Source organism: Hippoglossus hippoglossus, chromosome 1 (assembly GCF_009819705.1).
Source record: "Hippoglossus hippoglossus isolate fHipHip1 chromosome 1, fHipHip1.pri, whole genome shotgun sequence".
Classification (NCBI taxonomy): Eukaryota; Metazoa; Chordata; class Actinopteri; order Pleuronectiformes; family Pleuronectidae; genus Hippoglossus; species Hippoglossus hippoglossus.
The window spans coordinates 8,898,901-8,918,763 of NC_047151.1; the positions used below are offsets into that span (position 1 = coordinate 8,898,901).

At 43.6% G+C, this 19,863-nt stretch overlaps 1 protein-coding gene across 3 annotated transcripts; it reads left to right on the forward strand.

The window, feature by feature from the left end:
• Window positions 1–926: 926 nt before the first annotated feature.
• On the forward strand, window positions 927–19,331 carry mafgb (v-maf avian musculoaponeurotic fibrosarcoma oncogene homolog Gb). 3 transcript variants are annotated; one of them, XM_034583333.1, is made up of 3 exons: window positions 927–1,148; window positions 13,759–13,824; window positions 13,910–19,331. In XM_034583333.1, the coding sequence occupies exons 2-3, from the start codon at window positions 13,789–13,791 to the stop codon at window positions 14,387–14,389; spliced, it is 516 nt and encodes a 171-aa protein (XP_034439224.1). In that variant the 5' UTR covers window positions 927–1,148; window positions 13,759–13,788; the 3' UTR covers window positions 14,390–19,331. The 3 variants fall into 3 exon arrangements, with proteins under 3 accessions (XP_034439224.1, XP_034439233.1, XP_034439242.1); XM_034583342.1 differs by lacking the exon at window positions 927–1,148 and adding an exon at window positions 1,275–1,822; XM_034583351.1 differs by lacking the exon at window positions 927–1,148 and adding an exon at window positions 1,275–1,811 and having other exon boundaries at window positions 13,754–13,824.
• The last annotated feature ends 532 nt before the right edge of the window (window positions 19,332–19,863 follow it).

The following is a 19,863-nucleotide window of genomic DNA, read 5'->3' on the forward strand; positions in this document are numbered from 1 at the left end:
TTTTTAAATGTTAAAAGTGATGGTTTGTTTTGTGGAAGCTGAGTCAGGAGATTTTTTTCATATGTTCATTTCATGTTCTTTTAAGGGAAGTGACAGTGATAAAAATCCACTTGTCAGTTTTCTGTATCGATAAACAGCTTGAAAAAAGGTCCTGTAAAGAAAAGTGTGAGTGTGCAGACAGCAGGGCAGGGCGATAAAACAATGTCAACACTTATCTCAATATCATATTCATCAGCAGCAATTTAACAAAGGTTCAATATATATTGATAGAACGGTTATCTATTATTTAAGCACATTGAGGAGGTATAATATTTCTACCTCAGATTTGTAAATTTAATCTCAAAATATAAATAACTCTTTATCCCGTGTTTGTGAGTCCATAAAGAAGAGAAAATCCGTCTGTAAACTTAATGGAACTAATAATGTGACATTTGTCATGATAACTATTGATGTCAACTGATATCAACAATTTATATAATTGTTCGGACGTATCAACCAATCCTTGTGTAGTACTTCACATTTAGTGCATTTCTTGTCCATGTGTGCAGATACAAATTAAATGTATCTGTTCTTCTATTTGTTTGGTGTCTGTCTTTGCACATTCATGCTGTCCTTTTTTTGGGGGGGGGGGGGGGGGAATTTGTGCATTTTCATAAAAAAAAACACAAGATGGGAAAATGCAGTCAAATCTGGTGCCACGTAAAGTTTAGTTTATTGTTACTCAGTAACAGTGAGAGCATTCTTTTTCCAGCATCAGCCGTGTCCCGTGCGATCCCCTCTCTGGGGACCCGGTGCCTGGTGTGTTGGCTCAGAGATGTGCACACAGAGGTGGGGCTGGCTCCTGGTCCCACTTCTCCTCTCAGGCTGTTGTTGTTGGAACAGTCCATCACACAGTAGTAGCGTCTCGTGTCTCTTTAAATGCGGGTTGCGTAGCCGCTTCATGAATGAAACCATGTGATCCAAACATCATTTGACGTCTGGCGCCTCCGACCATAAAGGAGTGGATGTATCTAAAGACCTGCGAGAAGGCGTGAGCGGAAAAAAACATTCCTCCAACTGCCTCGGCTCTTCCCCGGGTCGACCAACCAAGCGGCGGAACCCCAACCTCCGACGGTGCGGCGGGCGAACGGCGCCGGTTTGACTTCTGGGTGAGTCAGCTTTGTGTGGAGCAAAAACTCTTATTTATTTTCCTGCAGGAAAAGAAAACTGCTGAATAAAGACGCGCTGTTTTGCTGAGTGTGCACGGCCGCCGCCGCCGCCGAGTGCGGTCGCGTTGACGTTGCCGCTTGTCCCCGGTGTGCGCCGCCGCTGCGCTGTCCCGTTCAGTCCGAGTCTCCGCGGCCGCAGCAGCAGCGCGGTGTGGTTCTGCTGAATCATCGCGATCCCGGCTCGTCATCCGGACCCGAACGTGCTCTACCGACACCGGGGTCGGTCGCTCGGCCGCCGACTTATCAGCCGGAGATTCCATAACAACACAGACAAAGGGGGTGTAGGCTACGTTACGTGCGGCTGTCAAGCTTAAGAAAGAAGCCATGTGTCGGTATTAGAGGACCGAGCGCGCTCCGTGCCGCCGCTACTCCCGGGGATTCCCTCGGTTTCTGACGACTAATTGACTGAATATCTAGAAAGAGACGCGAAAGTAGAAACCTGAGCGTAGAGTCACAACTTATTCAAGAGGAAACCCTGGAAGAGCAGCTCTGTGCTTCCGTCTGCTCGGGGAGCTGGAGCTGAAGCGGCAGCGGCGGACACAAGCTGCCGCGAGCCGCTGTCGCTTCCCTGCCTCTCGGTGTGTGTGTGTGTGTCCGCCGCCGCCGCCGCGCAGGTAAGAAGATGACCGATCAGCTGTTGGTTTGTTAAACTCAGGCTTTATCTGCCCTCCTGCTCCTGAGGTGACATTTTAGTCTGGTCGCTGCTTGTTCGGTTCAGTAAAATGTGATGTGGTGGGGAGGGGGGGGGGGTAAAAGAAAGAAGCAGAGACCACCCCAGCTGTCATTGTGTTGTGAGAGTCCGGCGGACACAGCTCCACGTCCCGCTGGGGACTGTGTTGACATTTGCTTTGTGTCAGCCGGGCCTCCACTCCACCGTCGCTATCCCTCCACGGCCACACGGCGCATTCAGCCCCTTGTTATAAGACGGAGGGAGCCGGTCTATTTCCTGGCGTGTCTCGTTGTGTTGTACACCGGCGGCAGAGATGCTGATTCATCAAACGTCGTTATTTCGCAACGTTCGCGGGAGCGGAGCGGAGGCACGAGGGAGCCATGGCAACATGGCACCGGCGGCGGCGGGCGGACAAAGGTCTGGCGCGAGGGAAGGAAGAGCTCGGTGCAAACCAACATGGGCCCCGGTTCATGTGCGTGTAGCGGCGGGGTGACGGTGCACGGGGGGGGGGAATCAGAGCTCGTGTGGGCTTTTTCAAACTGTCACCACTGCTAAGAACAAAAGATGGTTTCTCAGTGGAGGTTTGGTTCGTGCAGCTCGATCCCACTCATCCTCGGTCAGGGGATTTAAAGCACATGGGGAGAGTGTGCGCGCAGGCGGGATAAATAACACGCGCTGAATTATTTAGCTGTTCAACCCCCATTCTTGTTTTACTTTGGGGGTCTTGTTTCAATTCAGTTACAGTTGCATAGGGACAAATCATAATCACACTCAAAGATGAAAATGTATAGAGTGTATGTGCCTCGACCGGTAGGAGAGAAATGGAGGGGGGGTGGAAAAGAGGGAGAGAAGAGAGGTGGAGAGCCGGAATAAAACAAACTCACAAGCAGACAAAGCAATGACACCTGCTACCCTTGATATGCTCATTTCTAATTAAAACCCAATCTGTAAGTGTGCAAGATCTAACATTGCCTTGTGTGTGTGTGTGTGTGTGTGTGTGTGTGTGTGGTGTGTGTGTTGTGTGTGGTGTGAGGGCCAAATTTGGTTCAATACCATCATTGTGAGGACATTTGGCTGGTCCTCACAAATTCAAAGGGTTGTTTGAGGGTTAAGACTTGATTTTTGGGGTTAGGGATTAAATTGGGTTAGGGTTAGTTGTGATGGTTAAGGTTAGGGTAAGGGGCTAGGGAATGCATTATGCCAAAGAGTGACCTCACAACCATAGAGGGACAAGTGTTTGTGTGTTTTGTCAAAATTTGGTCAAACACAAATGACAGCTGGGGGGAAAGGACACTTTTCTGTTGTGGTTAATGCTAGACACTTACTGCACATGAACCCACACAGGGACCCACTGCATGTGCTAAAAAAAGCAAGCACCTCATTGAACTATATAGCGCCCTGCTGCAACAGAAGCTGCTCTGATTGATCTCCTGTAGCCGGGCCATTATGTGCTCGCCCGGTTGTAACCTATGAGCGTTGCAACTCTTAAACACTGAAGAGTAATAGGGAAGCTCTGTGGGCACAAGAAAAACAGAAACTTCACCCCCTAATGACTCCATATCAGCAGCTTTAGTTCGAGTCAGCACTCTGCGGAGTGTATCAAAAGTATGTAGTAAGCAAGTTGGCAAGTACTGTAATAGAGGGTCATAATGATGAAACAGTTGTATCAGTATTGGAGAGAAGAGCACCCCTCCAACCCCCCTTACTCTCTCTCAGTCACACACACACATTTCTCCCCATTTCCTTTTCTCATTGCCAACACACTCACACACACACACACACACACACACACACACACACACACACACACACACACACACACACACACACACACAACCTATGGGCTAAGCTTTTTATACTTGGTATCAGTATTTAATCAGTGCTTGAAGTGCATTTCTCTGTCAAGTACTTTCCCCACTTCCCTGGTGTTCATGGTAATTGAACGCTGACCAATGCTTATGTGTGCAACTTTGCTGATGGTGGCGGAGCGGCAAAGCGCACAGAGCAACGGGGATGAAGGAAGAGGGAGGAAGAATGAGAGATGGGATTTGCGGAGAGATTGAGAACAAGGACCTTTTTGTCTTCAAGGCATTCCCCTGAAAATGCTGAGGCGAAGCAAATGCGCTCTCGCTTGACAGATGGCGTTTTCACTTGTTACTTACCACAGCTAGTTTCTTTTGCCTTGTGTCGTATGTGTGTGTGAGGGAGAGAGAGATAGACTGTGTGTGTGTGTGTGTGTGCCAAGAGTGTAAGAGATACAACACCTATAAAGATCTAGTTGCTGTAGGGTTTGCAAGTAAGAAAGCAAAGTAAGCACCAAGGTTAAAAAGTGTGTGTGTGTGTGTGTGTGTGTGTGTGTGTGTGTGTGTGTGTGTGTGTGTGTGTGTGTGTGTGTGTGTGTGTGTGTAGTCATAGCAATGGGAAGATGATTTTACTATCAGTTGGCCATTTCAACATTTTGCACTTGACAGTTGTTTCCTTTCCGTCATTTCACATCTGAAGTCTCGATCCTCAAGAGGAAGTAATGAGTGTAACATCAGTCTGTTTGACCACATCAGAAAACTGTGTGTGTGTGTTTCTGTGCTCATGGATCCTTGTTTGATTCCCTGCATTTGGGGTATAGGATGGATAGGATAGAAGCTATTGAACAGGTGTCTATTCAAGAAGAAAGAGATTATTTATGTTGATAAACTGATTGTTTGGAGAATCAAACGGCAACAGCTTTCATCTATAAAGTGTTTGTTTTTTTAAGTCTAATTAGTGCAACTTCAGGGAGTTGGTCAGACAAAAGAAGCTGTTTGAACAGTGTCAGCTTGGGTCAAAGGAAATGGTAAAATCCCAGTCAGATTAATTACTGATTAAAATGATAATTAAATGCATATTTCCGTGTATTGTTCTAAGAACTTATTGCTGTTGCCTTTGAAATACGTGGGCCAGACATGGTTATTAAACAGGACGGGGTGTTCTGGCACTGTGTAATTCCTGGAGCACCTTTCTCTTTTTGGCATTTTGAGCCACAAGAAAATACCATCGTCCTATCAGTGTGACGCTGATAATGTTCTATTGTCTAACTCATGTGGATGGGTTTCATTCTCGGTCCTGATACACACACCATGACAAGGTTTTATTTGAAAACGAGAAAAATTATGATATAACCCAGGAAATATCTGATGAAGGAATAATCAAACAAGACTAAAGAATGAAGTGAGCAGAGAGTTCCGACTTGGGGTGCTGTCACTGCAGTCGTTAGCAAAAATGTACTTACTAAGATTCATTATCCATAAGTATCAGTCAGGTGTTCATTCAAGTCTATTATTCTGAGCTGGTTTTCAATTATCAATCCCGTTTTGTAATTATGCACCATGACATTGAAACATGCTCCTGTAGTGTCGCTCCATAATCCTTTCTATCTCCTGAAGATGCTTCACAGCGGCAGCATTTATTGCAGGGTTGTGGTAGTGGATTGCATTAGATTGCACAGGTGTTCACAGTATTGTGTCCACCTCCCGTGCCTGTCTCTGTGTGTGTGTGTGTGTGTGTGTGTGTGTGTGTGTGTGTGTGTGTGTGTGTGTGGGTGTGTGTGTGTGTGTGTGTGTGTGTGTGTGTGTGTGTGTGTGTGTGTGTGTGTGTGTAGGAGAGATAATATTGGGGAATAATCTCCAAAGTGCCGTCTGCATGTTTATGATCTTGTTTACTACTGGGATCCATTTCAGAAAAGTCTTGTTATGCTTGCAAATTTCAGAGTGCGAGAGAGGAGTTAAAAGAGAGAAGTAAAAGCAGGAATAAAAGATGGAATCAGAGGGAGGGAGGGAGGGGGGAGAGAGAGAGAGCGGCGGAGAGAAAAGGAAGCAGTGGGGCAGATCAATAGTTGAGTGTTTTTTCTCCACAGTAATGATGAAATATGGTGTAAGCAGATCTGGTGCATAATCATTGCTGTGCTCCACTTTTTTTTCTACTTATGTGGGAGTGTGCTGCTTGTCCTTGTGTATTCTGAGATAGTATGTGTGTGCGTGTGTGTTTATGTGTGTAGAATCCCCCCCCCCCCCCCCCCCCCCCCCCCCCCCCCCCCCCCCCCCCCCCCCCCCCCCCTCTCCACAAGTGTCTTGACTCCTTATTTACATAACCCCCTGAGAAGCGGAAAATGTATGAAATCAAGATAAATCCCACTGCAACAGCCACAAGAAGTCAAAGGGATTAGAAAATGGAAAAAAAACAAGTTTAAGTTTAGTTCAAGGGCTCCAATTACTGAACGTGCCCATGCGCCCTTAAAGGGCGTTGTGTGGTGAAATACCGAGCTGGTCGTCCGTATAGATAATCAATGTGATCGGTTCTCTTTCAGTCAAATCCTTGTGTTCCTCAGAGGACCAGTGGGTTTATTTTGGACCTGTTTGAGAAGGCTCCAGTTAGAGGACACTACTCATTCCCACACACACACACTCTAACCCATAGCGATGATTTTTTTTGTGTGCGTGCAATGTTAAGATATTGAGAATGGCGTGTAGCTGTGGAGATGCAAGGCCCTGGTAACAGGAGCATCCACACAGCGGTTGTCTACCAGTTGCATCATCTATATGCGCAAACTTGCCGCATTTTTTAGCGCTGCAGTGTGACGATCCCAGAATTGCGGTATGAGTTTCTAACCCTTTTAAATAAAACACACACATGCACACACACAGACACGCAGACAACGTGTGGTGCCAAGTGGTAACGGGGGGAACAAAGATAAGAGTGGGCCTCAAGTGTAACACCAGCTCTTTGACTTCACCTGTGGCATGAAATCACTTCCGTGCAGTGTTTGTTTTCGAGTTTGAATTTCTCTGTTTACATGAAAGTCTAATTTAGAAACTAAACATATATAGACATATAAATGGCAACAGGTTGGACTCTTTAACCATTTTTAAACATCACACCTGATTGGATTTGTTGTGTGTAACACTGCATGTTGACTGTCTCTGATGCTTTTTAACATATGCAAAAAGAGGATATTATTTACCATTAACATGTCTGTCTTTGTGACAATTTAGATGAAGATTAGTTTCGTTTTTGGCAAATCTGTGGTTTTAGAGTGGTAGAGCACAAAACAGATTTCTCTCATAACAGACAAAGAAAAATAAATATTCACCAAATTTTAGAAGGTGGAATCAGTTAATTCTATTTACATACAAAAAATTTAAATGCCCTTCATCAGCATAAACTTTATGTCTGGAGCACAACTAATAAGAAAAGTTCCACATAAACATACTATGTAAATGTAAAGGCATCTGTATTTACATATAACACTAGAAGAGTTTTGATCTGCGTTACATTGCAGGGTCATGTTGTGTGTGTGTGGTGTGGGGGCACCATGCCTGTCATACCATCTAAAATGAGTGACCTTAAAATGGTCTCACAAGCAATGTGCCCGTGCAAAAGGCCACTGCAAACCCAACACATCCCCTTGTGTGCATTCCTTTTGATTTGTCCTCACTAGTGTGTCTGATAGTGAGGAAAGTGTCTCTGCAGAGTCACACAGTGCTTACTTTGCTGTTGCACTGGACTTGTCTTTGTCTCAGGTTAGTACTGCTGACCAGGGAGGGATGTGCTGCGTCTGGGGGGAAATAAAGTTTAAGGTGTCGTTTAACTTTGTCTCCCTGGCAGTCCTCTGTTGCTACGCACACACACAAAGTGAGAACAAACTTAACCTACGGTACATGCTTTCCCTCCTCTTCAAAAAGGGCAGAGAAAAAAGGAGCCAGAGCTCAATGCCTGACAGTGCAGTTTTTTTGCTTGTGTTGGGAAATTTGTCATCACACTCCGACTTACTACCTGGAATGGGAAAAACGTGTCGACGCCAGGACTTTTTCTCACCTTTAATAACACACTTGCACAAACACGGTGTCGCGCACACTTAACCAGCACGCACACACACACACACACACACACACACACACAGGATCTCCTTTTTGAACTCTGGGAACCACTGTGAAAGTGATCACTTGTCCCTCTGCATATATTATGATACTGTATATGAGGGCCAGACTATGGACTCTCCTGCAAGTCTGCTCCTTCACTTTCCCTGTGTTTCCCTCCTGCTCCTCTCTGTCTGTGTTATCATGCTTATTTCACGCTCTGCATACCTCCCAGTTAAAAGCTTCCTTCTCTCTCTCCACACAGACACACACACAGAGCTTGAACAGGTGTGTTTTCTCCCCCCTCACGTCCTCGCCCTCTCTCCATGGTCCTGTATCTCTGCTGTGACTGTACATCTCCCCCTTGCAGACACAGGTTGCCATTATCGCTGATCTGATTCCTAATTCTCAATGAGCCTTCCACACAGTGCTCATCTTAATTATTTACCAACTCCCTCAGCACCCTGGGCCCTCAGTAGATCAATGAGTTTGAGCACTGCTCCATCTTCTTTTTTTTTTTAACAAAGACATGAAGGGTGGACAGCCAACCAGGAGCTCAGTTCTGTGGGGCTCTGAGGTTTTAACTCACACTCCTTATATTTTGATCTCTTTTTGCCTCTCCATCAAGTTCGCACTGTGTCCTGCTGTGTGGCTTTACTGCCTCACTCTGCTGCTTGCCATCCTTTGTGCTCTCCATTATTGCTCAGAGAGTTGCCTGAGGGAGGAGGCGCAGTTAAGTCAGTTGTTATGGTCGGATTATTCAATAAAGACAGACTTGCATCACGAATGACTTGTGACTCGTACAATCTATTGTTGATCGTTCTCTGTACGCTGGCCTTCTTATGCTCGTGTACAGACACACACACCAGCCCCCAGGTCGCTTTTGTAGCGCCTAATCTGGCTATTTATTTGTGTGTGTGTGTGTGTGTGTGTGTGTGTGTGTGTGTGTGTCTGTGTGTGTGCGTCCGGTGCAGCATGCCACCAGCTTTTAAGTAGGAAGTCTCTTTCTAAGAAATGCCTCTCTCTGTGGCGACAGTGGCCAGAGCAATAGGTTCTCTCAAACAAGATTAAATAGAGCTCTGTCTGAGGGCCAGCCACACACACACACACACACACACACACACACACACACACACACACACACACACACACACACACACACACACACACACACACACACACACACACAGATTTCATCATCCTGTTTGTCTGCACACACAGGTGAAGAAAAAGTCAGCTATATGACTTGTGTTGTTTCTTGTGCTCTTTAATCTATCTTTATAAACCCCATGATCTCTGCGTTCACCCTCCGCCTTGCCATTACTCTCGTTTTCATCCCTTCTTCAGGACTTGATTTATCAACATGACAGGATGTGAAGCTTGTGTGTGTGTGTGTTTGTGTTTGTGTGAGAGAGAGAGAGACACGGAGCAGAAGGTTGCGGGGGAGAGAGAGAGAGAGAGAGAGAGAGATGGTCAGCAGTAGTTTCATTACACTGGATCAGCTTCAGAACTTTTCTAATTGGAGGTTTTAGTCCTGGTCGTTGCTGAGTTCAGGCTTTTTTTTTTTTTTTAAACCCCAATCCCCCTCCATCCATTCCTCCATCCACCAGCCCCCTCCACGTTCGCACACACATACAGACACACAAGCTAAGCTCTTACAAATGTGTTGAGGATGCATTTTCACCCAAACGCTTTCCCACCCCCTCTTCCTCCTCTGTCTCTGCCCCCTCCTCTCCCTCCTGTTCTTCCTCATCAGTGTTCCTCCTCCTTCCTCACCTCTCTCCTCCTCTCCTCCCCCCCCCCCCCCCCCCCCCCCCCCCCCCCCCCCCCCCCCCCCCCCCCCCCCCCCCCCCCCCTACTCACTTGCCTCTCTTTTTCTTCTCTTCTTCCTCCCTTGTCATTTGCACTCCCCGCCCCGTTCTCCCTACATACTCAGCATTTTTCTGGGCTGTGGGTGTGATGTCTCTGCTGTAACGCTAATCAGCTCTGGAGACGTCAGCATTCTTTCAGTCCTCCCTCACCACCACCACCACCACCGCCGGCTCCCCCTCCACCCCTTCCTCTTACCTAGTTGTTCTTCACCTTGCTATCTCACCAACTCCTCGCCCTCCTCTCTTTCTTTTCTCCTCTTCCATCCATATTTTATTCATCTCCACTGCCTCTCACCTCTCCTTCCATCCCTGTCCCCGTGTCCCATCCTCTCCGTGTTTGTGAGTGTTGTTTCTCCACTGTAACCGTAAGCATCTCTGCTCCTGAGTCGTCAGCGTTCTTTCGGTTGCTCCATAAAAATACTGCCTGCCACAGCAAAAAAGCTGTCTGTTGTAGCAACAGTGGCTGTGGCATTGACCACACTGCAGTGACCACCCTGCAAGCATTATGGGAAGGACACCTCTGGCACTGGGAGGGTGTATGTGTGTGTGTATGCCCATGATAAATGGCGATACCTTTGCTCAGAAGATGATCCTTAACCTGGGTGACCTACACATGGCCTGAACTGGCCTGAAATTAACGTAAAAAATATTATAATGACTTAAATATGTGTGATCTGGTGAAAGAGATAGTTGTTGTTGATACAGTAGTTTCAGGGATTTTTACTGTTTTAGAGTCAGAAACATATAAATGTCTTAGGACAGGACTTTATAGCCTGAAGTCATGTCAAACAGCAACGTTAGGCTCTCTTTGCTCAACTGTGGAGTGTCGATCAAAAAGCATAATCATGATCATATCGGCATCCAGAACATGAGTGACACTAAGCAAGTAAACTATACAGTGGAGTAAGGAGGACTCGAGTTTAGGACCACAGTCTCAAACTTTGAAAACCCGATAACCCTAATTGCATTGAGCAAAACTGAGGTTTCCAGATTCTAAAACAAAACTTTGACATACTTAATATCCTTGGGTTTTTGACAGTTAGTTGGACAAAAGAAGCAATTTGAAGATGTCACATTAGGCTCTGACAAATAGTGATGGGTAAATGTAATAATTTTCAGACAATTTACAGGTAAATCATTAATCAGTAGATTTATAATAAATTGGTGTTAAGGCATTTAATACCTCTGGCAAGTTGTGTTTTCACCCCTGTCTGTTTGTTGGTTGGTTAGTTTTTTTGTTAGCCAAATTACACAAAAACAACTGAATGGATTTCCATGAAACTTGGTGGAAGGATGTGGTATGGGTCAAGTTAGAAAGTGTGGTGTGGATCGTGATCAGGGTGCAGACATTTAGTGTTGCAAATAGGCAGTTTTTAAAATTTTCACAGATTTCCTCTGTAAGAAAATTGGATGGATCTCGATGAAGAAAGACAGGCATATTTTAGGAACTGATATCTATGAGTTTGTGAAATTTGGTTCAGCTTGTTTGAATTTAAGGAGACTATTGGGCCTTGGTGGAGGTGTGTGCTGTACTAAGTGCTAGTCTTGTTGGACAAGTGATATTTCGGGGACAAACAGGTAACATGGAGAGATTGCAGTACTACGGTATATTCAGCTGGTAAATTAATTAATAATGTTATTATTAAGCATTTCTTCTCAATAATAAATAATAACAACAACAACAGTAATACATTTAGTTTAAATAGCGGTTTTAAAAAGACAATTAAACTTTTTTTTAAAAGAGAAAAGCAATATACCAATATCATCTTTTTCTTAAGTGATCATGATAACTGGTTTCACTTATTGTCACATCCAGTTACGTTGATTACAACTAAATCTGGTACATCCTGTTGTCTGCAGTTTTCTCACGTTCATTTAACAAATGTACTACAAACCACAGACACTGAACCATTTGCAGAGTAAAGAGGAGCTGCATCACCGTTTGTGCACCAGCAATAATTCTGTTTGTCAGCTGTCTTTATCTAAGAAAACAAAATCCCTAATATGCATTCCATTTCTGCATGTATCACGCATTGTCTGAGCCCTTTAAACATTTGCGGACTTGCAGTCAACCGTGTTGCGTGTGTGTTTTATCGTGCCCCACTGGCACGGTGGCAGGGGGAGTGTGTGTGTGTGTGTGTGTGTGTGTGTGTGTGTGTGTGTGTGTTTGCCGTCATGCTTTTTGTTTGTATGCAGATGGGGGGTTGGGGGTGGCACTGGGGAAATAAACCAGTGCCTGGAAGGATAACAACCTCCTTTTGCCCCCTCTGTTTTTTTTCTCTGCCGCCCCCACCACTACCACCACCACCACCTCCCCTCTTCTCCACCCCCACCCACAGCAGCCACCCTCACTTGATTCTCTCTGATCCGTCTATTGTGCGATGATGCACCTCCAGCTGTGGGAGGCTGCATCCAAACAAAACAAGAGAGCACAGTGGTTCACGAGTATTTACAATAAGCTCTTTATGTACACAGTTTAATGAAAGAGCATTTATTATTGACCTATGAAGTACTGAAACTAAACGTTCTGAAGGAAGCAGTGCGGTTGGTTTATCAAAGCAAGTGTAGCAATGCTGATTTCCCATACTCTTCATCTTTTCACCAAGTCAACGACAGAATTTTTAAGTTGCTGTGCTCTTCACGTGTGCTGTGTGGATGCATGATTACTTGTATGTGCTTGTCGGTACATTTTGCTTTGATCCACAGCTATTTATAACTGTTGGACACACACACATTCACGCAGCCTCACAGACATACAGAGGTGCATTGTGGGGGAGGCTCACTGGCATGTGTCCTTTAGCAGAAAAGAATAAGAATGAACAAGACGCGTCGCCACTTCAGTGTCACCACTTCCTCAAACAAGGAGCTTTTTCAAATCACAAAACTTGTAAATGTTTAAAGGACTATAACTTCATCCCAAATCTGTCTCTTAGTTATTTTTTAACTTGTCCTTTTATGAAAAACACAGGGGAGTATAAACACTGATTCAGCAGTATCAGGTGAGGCAGGTCTTAAATGTTTTGACTACAACCGCATTTAACTGTCAATCCATTGCCTCCATCTATCGTTTGAGCACACTGTCACATTTGTAGGATAGTTAGACAGTTATGAGGGGAGTAAAAGAAAAAGAAAGGGAGGGGGATAAAAAGTGACAGAGGAGAGCAGAAATTTGCATGGCAGGAGGAGGGGTGTGGGGGGTGAAAGGAGGAATCTGCTGAGTCATCATGACTGGTCGCATGATGATCGCTCAGCAGCAGCAACAATAGCCGCCCTTTATCGAACACACACACAGGTCTGAGAGATGAGAGCCAGACCAATGCACCACCACACAAAGCGTCTCTTTGAGATGCTCGTGGAGCTCGTGGAGCTGTGTGCTCTCAGGACTGATCTCATCTTTCGCACTTTTGCACCACGCTCCCTCTTTGTTGACTCTGTCAGTCCTTTTGTTCCTTGTTAACACGTTGGTGCATCGTTTTATCTGCTGTGCTCATTGTGGAGTATTAATTTTTTATCACTAGTTGGTGTCTGTGTCTGTCTTCCCACTGTTCACCAGTCTCTTTGCAGCAGTCTCTTGTGAGGTGTGTGTGTGTGTGTGTGTGTGTGTGTGTGTGTGTGTGTGTGTGTGTGTGTGTGTGTGTGTGTGTGTGTGTGTGTGTGTGTGTGTGTGTGTGTGTGTGTGTGTGTGTGTGTGTGTGTGTGTGTGCGTGCGTGCGTGCACGTGCGTGTCAAGTCTAACAGTTGGTTTTCCCCTGGAGTTCATCCCACAGATTTACCACTTCCTCCTTTCACGCTCATTTCATTACTATTGGTCTGAAGCCAGCCAATAAGAGTGCAACAACACAAAGGTGGTGGGCACTGTCTGTGTAACCACCAGGAAACAGGACGTCAGGGAAATTCTAAGAAATGTTTGAATCACTTTCACTGAGACACTCTGATACACAACTAACTATACTGATGCATAACACTGTACCATGCTCTCACTAGAGTCTCTTATCAGCAGACTGATCTCTAATTAATAGGTTTATATTGATTTTTGTAAAGAACTGTGCGTAAAACAAAGGAGGGTCTTTCTTTGTCATTTTTCTCTGCTTATGTTCTGTACTCTTCCTGCTTCTCCGCAGGTCTGTTCAGAACAGCAAGGTAATTGTGGCATGACGACGACTAACAAAGGAAATAAAGCCTTGAAGGTAAGAGAGTGCACATTTAAAACTGAAGCATCTGTTTCTGATATGTTGCCCTGTTTTTCTCACTCATCCTCCCTGTTTCCTCCAGGTGAAGCGTGAGCCGGGGGAGAATGGCACCAGCCTCACAGACGATGAGCTGGTGACCATGTCGGTGCGGGAGCTGAACCAGCACCTCCGGGGTCTCACCAAAGAGGAGATCCTGCAGCTGAAACAGCGGCGACGCACCCTGAAGAACCGGGGCTACGCCGCCAGCTGCCGGGTGAAGCGGGTCACCCAGAAGGAGCAGTTGGAGAAGCAGAAGGACCAGCTGCAGCAGGAGGTGGACAAACTGGCCAACGAGAATGCTTCCATGCGTGTTGAGCTGGACGCTCTGAGGTCCAAGTACGAGGCCTTGCAGACCTTCGCAAGGACTGTGGCACGGAGCCCTAATGTCGGGGTCGGGGTCAGGGCCGGAGGGGGCGGAGGAGGGTTGGCGTCATCAGTCATCGGTCCGCTCATACCGGGGAAGGTGGCAACAGCGACGAGTGTAATTACAATAGTAAAGTCAAAAACAGATGCACGGTCTTGAGGGAGGGGAAGATAGATGAGGGTGTATCAGGAAGGAGTTCAGCTGCATCACAGTAATTCTTCTTCTCCGTCGTCCCCCTCTCCTCCCCCTGCATTGACTCCAAAACAGCTGGGCAATCTCCATCACTTCGCCTCAGCACGTTTCTGTCACCTGTCTCAGATCAGTGCAGATGAAGGAAAGGATGGAGGCAGAGGACGGTTATTGAGACTACACAGATGCAAGGGCCTTGGTCGGCGAATGATAATTTAGCACAGCACAGATAGACAGGGTTCCTATGGTCACTGAAAACCTGGTACAGTCAGGGAATCTGAGAATTTAATGTGGGAAAAAAACAAAAAGGCCCAATTTCTTTGGAAAAATCATGCAATTTTTCTTCATCTTCCATTTAAACCATGTAAATGTTCAGTGTCAGGTTTTACTGGTGGTGGATCTAAATATCTGTAAATGCAGAATCATCCTGTCACACATTTGCACACTAGATCTTAATACGAGATTTAAATCAGCTACACAAACAAACATATTCTAAAACCACATGTTCCCTGACCTCCAAAAGAAAACACAAGATTTCGTGTGACCTGCTGATTTCAGTGGCTGCAGAGACGTTCCATCTTGCTCTACCTAGCCAAGAACTTTTTCAGAATAAGTACTATAGAAAAATATATATTACACAATGGTGGTAACTGTATTTCTACTGTTTTTGTACTGTGTTGTCATTCACATGAGGTCCAAAGTGTATTCTCTGTGTGTGAATTGTTATATATCAGGAATTCTGTGAAATTCTGTGACGCGTGTTCGTTTTGGTATCGCTATATCTAGTTAGCTGTATTTTTTCTACGGTCTCTTCACTTTCTATATGTCCGACTCTCTTTCTCTCGCTCTCTCTTTTATCTCTGTTATTTCTCTGTCCTTCCATTTTATTAGAATTTCCGACTGGTTTACGTACAGTACTTCCTGGATTTAATTGAAAGAGGAGAGAAAAGACAATAGATATTTACCAAAAAAATATGAAAAAGCAACATACTGTAGAAAGAGGGCGATGACGGTATTACAAGTCTCAGTTTGTAAGAGTTTGCAGGAAAATGGTTGTTGAAGCCGAACTAAGATGAAGATGATTTCCTCTCAGAATAGTGGGACATTTAGACGGGCAGTGCCTTGGTCTCCTAATGATATGCATCAAGAAGAAGTCAAGAGGACATGAGAAACTGGGGAAGGACGGTGGAGATTGAGGGGAGGTGGTTGCTTATATGTGTGCTTGTTGGGACATACTGACCAATCAGGACTCATTTAACATTTGACATTCGCCATGCGTTGTTATATGAGCTGTGTAATAGCTATCAGGATTAATAATAATATTGATAACAGCCATTTATGTGATTTGGAAGTTCAATTACTTACTTATGTTTATCTAGATTTTATTGCACACTTTTTGGAAAGGTTATATTCTGTGATTAGGGAGAACCCATGTCTGTTTGATGTAAATTGGTTCTTGTGTTTACGAATATGAATATAAAATCTAGGTTATTACGCCTACAGCAATGTGATTACGGTCTATGCTGCATCCCTCTCGCTTTTAACCACAGAGCTCATTTTGCAAGAGCAACATGTGATTACTGACGGTGCAGCATGAACAAAAAAAAAAGGTATTTCTCTGAACTTCCAGTCACACAAATGAGCTGTCATCTCACACGAGCTTTGCCATAAAAGTAGTCCTATGTGGTGTTCTATACTCAAAAAGTCATTGTCTATGTACGGTAGAGTCTGGAGTTTTATAAAGACAATTATCTTTGCATTGTTTGTAACGACCTGTTTAAAAAAAAAAGGTATAGCGAAATCTGTTTGATATACAGTATCTCTCTATTTTGCAATTGTACCAAAAGTGGCTTAACTACTGAATAGCTTTGTTTCTTCTCTAGTGACTAGGCACGTGTGTGTAACCGTGAACTAGCGTGTGGTGTGTGCTGTGTAGGTATGTGACGAGGTAACTATGATGTTCGCTATTTCTTGGATAAGACTTTCACTCTTTGTTTGATTTCTGGGCCGAAGCGGGTGATGACACCGTTGGTAACTGCACTCTTTACTCTAATCATGAAATCTTTGTCCTCCTGGCCATGTTATTCAGCTCCAGCGCTGCAGTCGGGTTACATCGGTTGTTAATCTGCTCGTGGTCTGAAGCTGTTATTTGTTCATTTTAGGAATTTCTTTTTTTCCCCCCATGTTTCTGGACAGGCCTTTGTGGCGCTGGTTTGGTTATTGCAGTGTTCAACGCTCATTATCGCTGATAACATGACCAATAATTGGTTTACCTCACAAGGTTCAGAACATGTGTATTCAGGATATCTGATAACAGACATGTTGAACATTGAGTCTGTGCATCACCCCTTCTCTTTCACTAAGTAGTTTTTTGTAGTGTGTGATCAAGGTATTTGTTTTTGCTGTGTACATTTATATAGTTATCGATATTTATTGTTGTTCTTGTTTTGTTTGCTTTTGAACTGTTGTTATGTGTCAGGGAAGTGAAATAAGATTTGTTATTATATTTAGTGTTTTATGAAGCGAAGAAAATCTATTCTGCCATTTAACCTGTGAAAGAGTGAGGTTTACCATCATGAAGTATGATTGCCTCAAAAAACGTTTTTTTAACGAAGGAACCCAGATTTAAATTGAGTCATTTACTGTACTAGAAGCAATTTACAATGTCATAAAAAACATAACATCCATGCAGCCTTTTTACCTGAACCGCTACTTTTCCACTGTGAAGAAAAAGGATTATGGAGCCTACTGCTGTGCAGTTATTAAGATTAGTAAATTGTGTCCTCATCTGTACAGTACATTAACAGGAAATGGGATTCAAACAGGTGAACACTGAGCACTGAAGGAAGGGAACGGGTTTGAGATTTTAATAATGTTATTTCTCCATAATCGTTCCACTGATAACCATTTGCATGTTCAGTTGAGCGTAAAACCAGAGAACTACAAATGTCAAATGAAAATTTCCAATACATTTATTTCAAATGTCTTATCACAGGACTACACAGTAGGTATCGCACCCATTGTATTCATGGATTTATTTATATTTGAAAAGGTTACCCTGTTTTTTTTTTTTCTTTCATATATTCTTTATTTCTGTCCCTCTGGCCTCCCGTCTGTCTTTACATTTGCTTTTTGAATGATGTTATCCAGTTGTTTTTTTTAACCAGCAAATCCTGGTAGGGCTGTGGTGTGTTGTATAAAATACGAAGACACTTGATGTTTAGGTTTGTAACAACTCAATGCAAAACATGAAACCTACAGGTGCTTTGTCAAACTGTACGTGCTGTCACGAGATATGTTTCCCCCTCTTTGTGTTTTTGATGCTTCTCTAGTTTTAAAAGGACGTGTACTGTGTCAACATGGTGACCGCTGTTAAATAGACATCTCTAATTATGCAACCAACTGTGTGGGGCAAAATTAGAACTCCTGCCACACAGGAGCAGTGATGCTATCGTAGTCGTTGTGTCAAGTTGTCTGTCTTATAATCGCAGGTACAGTTTGATGTGACAAGGTTAAAACGCTTATATACAGAGTGTTTTGCATTTTATACTCGGTTATAAATACCAGCGCCAGTTTGTCTCTGTTTAAATCTCGCTTATGTGTTGTGGCTTATCTTGTTTGTTTTTTTTTTACTATTTACCGTCTCTTAACTGTGAAAAACATGAAATCATCAAAAAAAAATGTTGCCAACTGAGAAGAAAACAGGATGCAAAAATATACTGTAGCTGTCATGCAATGCCTCCAGTCCAACTTAATAATGTCGTTATTTTTGTCTTCCAGATTTAAGTATCTTGTGGATTTAGTGTGTTGGGTCTCTAAACACTTGCAGAAGTTTAATCCTAATTTTCACTCAGCAAACATGAGGAGATGACAGCAGGGACATATAGTGATCACACAGGGGTTAGCTTTGGTGGCTTATCATAACAGAGTTTATGAGCTTGTAAGACACGCTGGCCTTATTTTCTTTCCGCTGCCTGAACAGAGGTCATACCCTCCTTATGAAAAGACCATTTCATCACAAACCCAAGCAACCACTCCTAAACCACAACCATAAATATTTTACAGCGGCAGAGAGGAGCGGTGGAGAAACATCTGATAAAACTCACTTACCCACTTCCCACCCCACTTATCCCATCCCTTTTTTACAAAGTGTCTGCAAATGAACTGGAGCGAGTGCTTCTTCAAAAACACCCAAATCCTCTGGAAGATGCAAATCATTAACTCCTTATCTTGCTGTGCGGCCGATCAGTATGAAGTCATCCGGTTGTTTTCTGTGTAGTGAATCACACCACCGGGCTCTAAAGGTCCTTTAACCCCGCTATGATGCAGGTTGTTGAGTGTGAATGAGGCAAAGGATTTGATTTGTCAGCCCCTTCTGCTGCCCCTGCCCTCATCTATTGTCCCGACCTCTAACATAAAATCTTACCCAGATATCACATCATATTCTTCTTTTTCTCTTATTGAGGTGAGCATTCGGCCAGGTTGCTCCGGGGAGCTGGAATATATTTGTGTTTTTCTAAAAGTATATAACGGTCGGTTTAAAGCTATAGAAAAGTAGTGAGTTTGTGTGAATATGGCGTAGCCTGTTCAGAAAAGCCCTTGTTATAGGAAGATTCTGTGTTTTGTAATATTTCTGTATGGGGTGTAATATATTCTACGACAGTACTTTCTATGGGAAAATACTTAAAATGTGACGGTCTTTGTAAGTATTTATCTTCGACTAAATTATTGTACTTTTTTTTTAATTTGTAGATATGTAAGTGATGATGACAAGGTACTGGTAATCATGAAATTAACTGTTTCATCATCGGTCTGATGCATCTTTTAATTTATTGATGTATATACTGTATGTTTGTTGATAAACAGCTTACTTTATTTTGTATATGACCAATAAACATGTTTTAAAATGAAACAGCTCTACTGTGTCTTGTGCAAGTCAGAAATACAGGAAGAGTAGTTTTTGACATCTATTATTAACATGATGGTGAACTTAAAATATAGTTTGAGTATTCTAAGCATATATAAGGTGCATTTTATAATCATACAGCAACTTGCTGTAAATCTGGCTAAAAAAGAAAGCCACATATGTTGTATGTCTTAATTATTGTTATTATCCTAGTCATATTATGTTCTTTCTTTTTTATCATGAAAAAAACCTCAACCCAACCCGAGTATAGCAACCCAACCCAGTCTTATAACACTACAGTAGGGAAAAGGTAGGGGGAGGCTACATACATTACATCCTACATGTATCATGTTCACTCAATCAATGTCACAAACTTCCATAGCTTCAGTTAGTCATTTACTGATTTTAATCAGTCACATTCAACAAAACAACATTTTAATTGAAAGAAAATTCTCATTAAAATATATATATAAAAAAGAAGACAAACAATATTGGATGATGGAATATTTGAAAATGTATTTTACATATTTGTGATGCC

Excerpts from the sequence above, each read along its gene's own strand:
- mafgb (XM_034583333.1), top strand. The coding sequence starts at position 13,789 with ATGACGACGACTAACAAAGGAAATAAAGCCTTGAAG. Across the intron at positions 13,825-13,909 it reads AAGGAAATAAAGCCTTGAAG|GTGAAGCGTGAGCCGGGGGA; the intron begins GTAAGAGAGTGC and ends TGTTTCCTCCAG.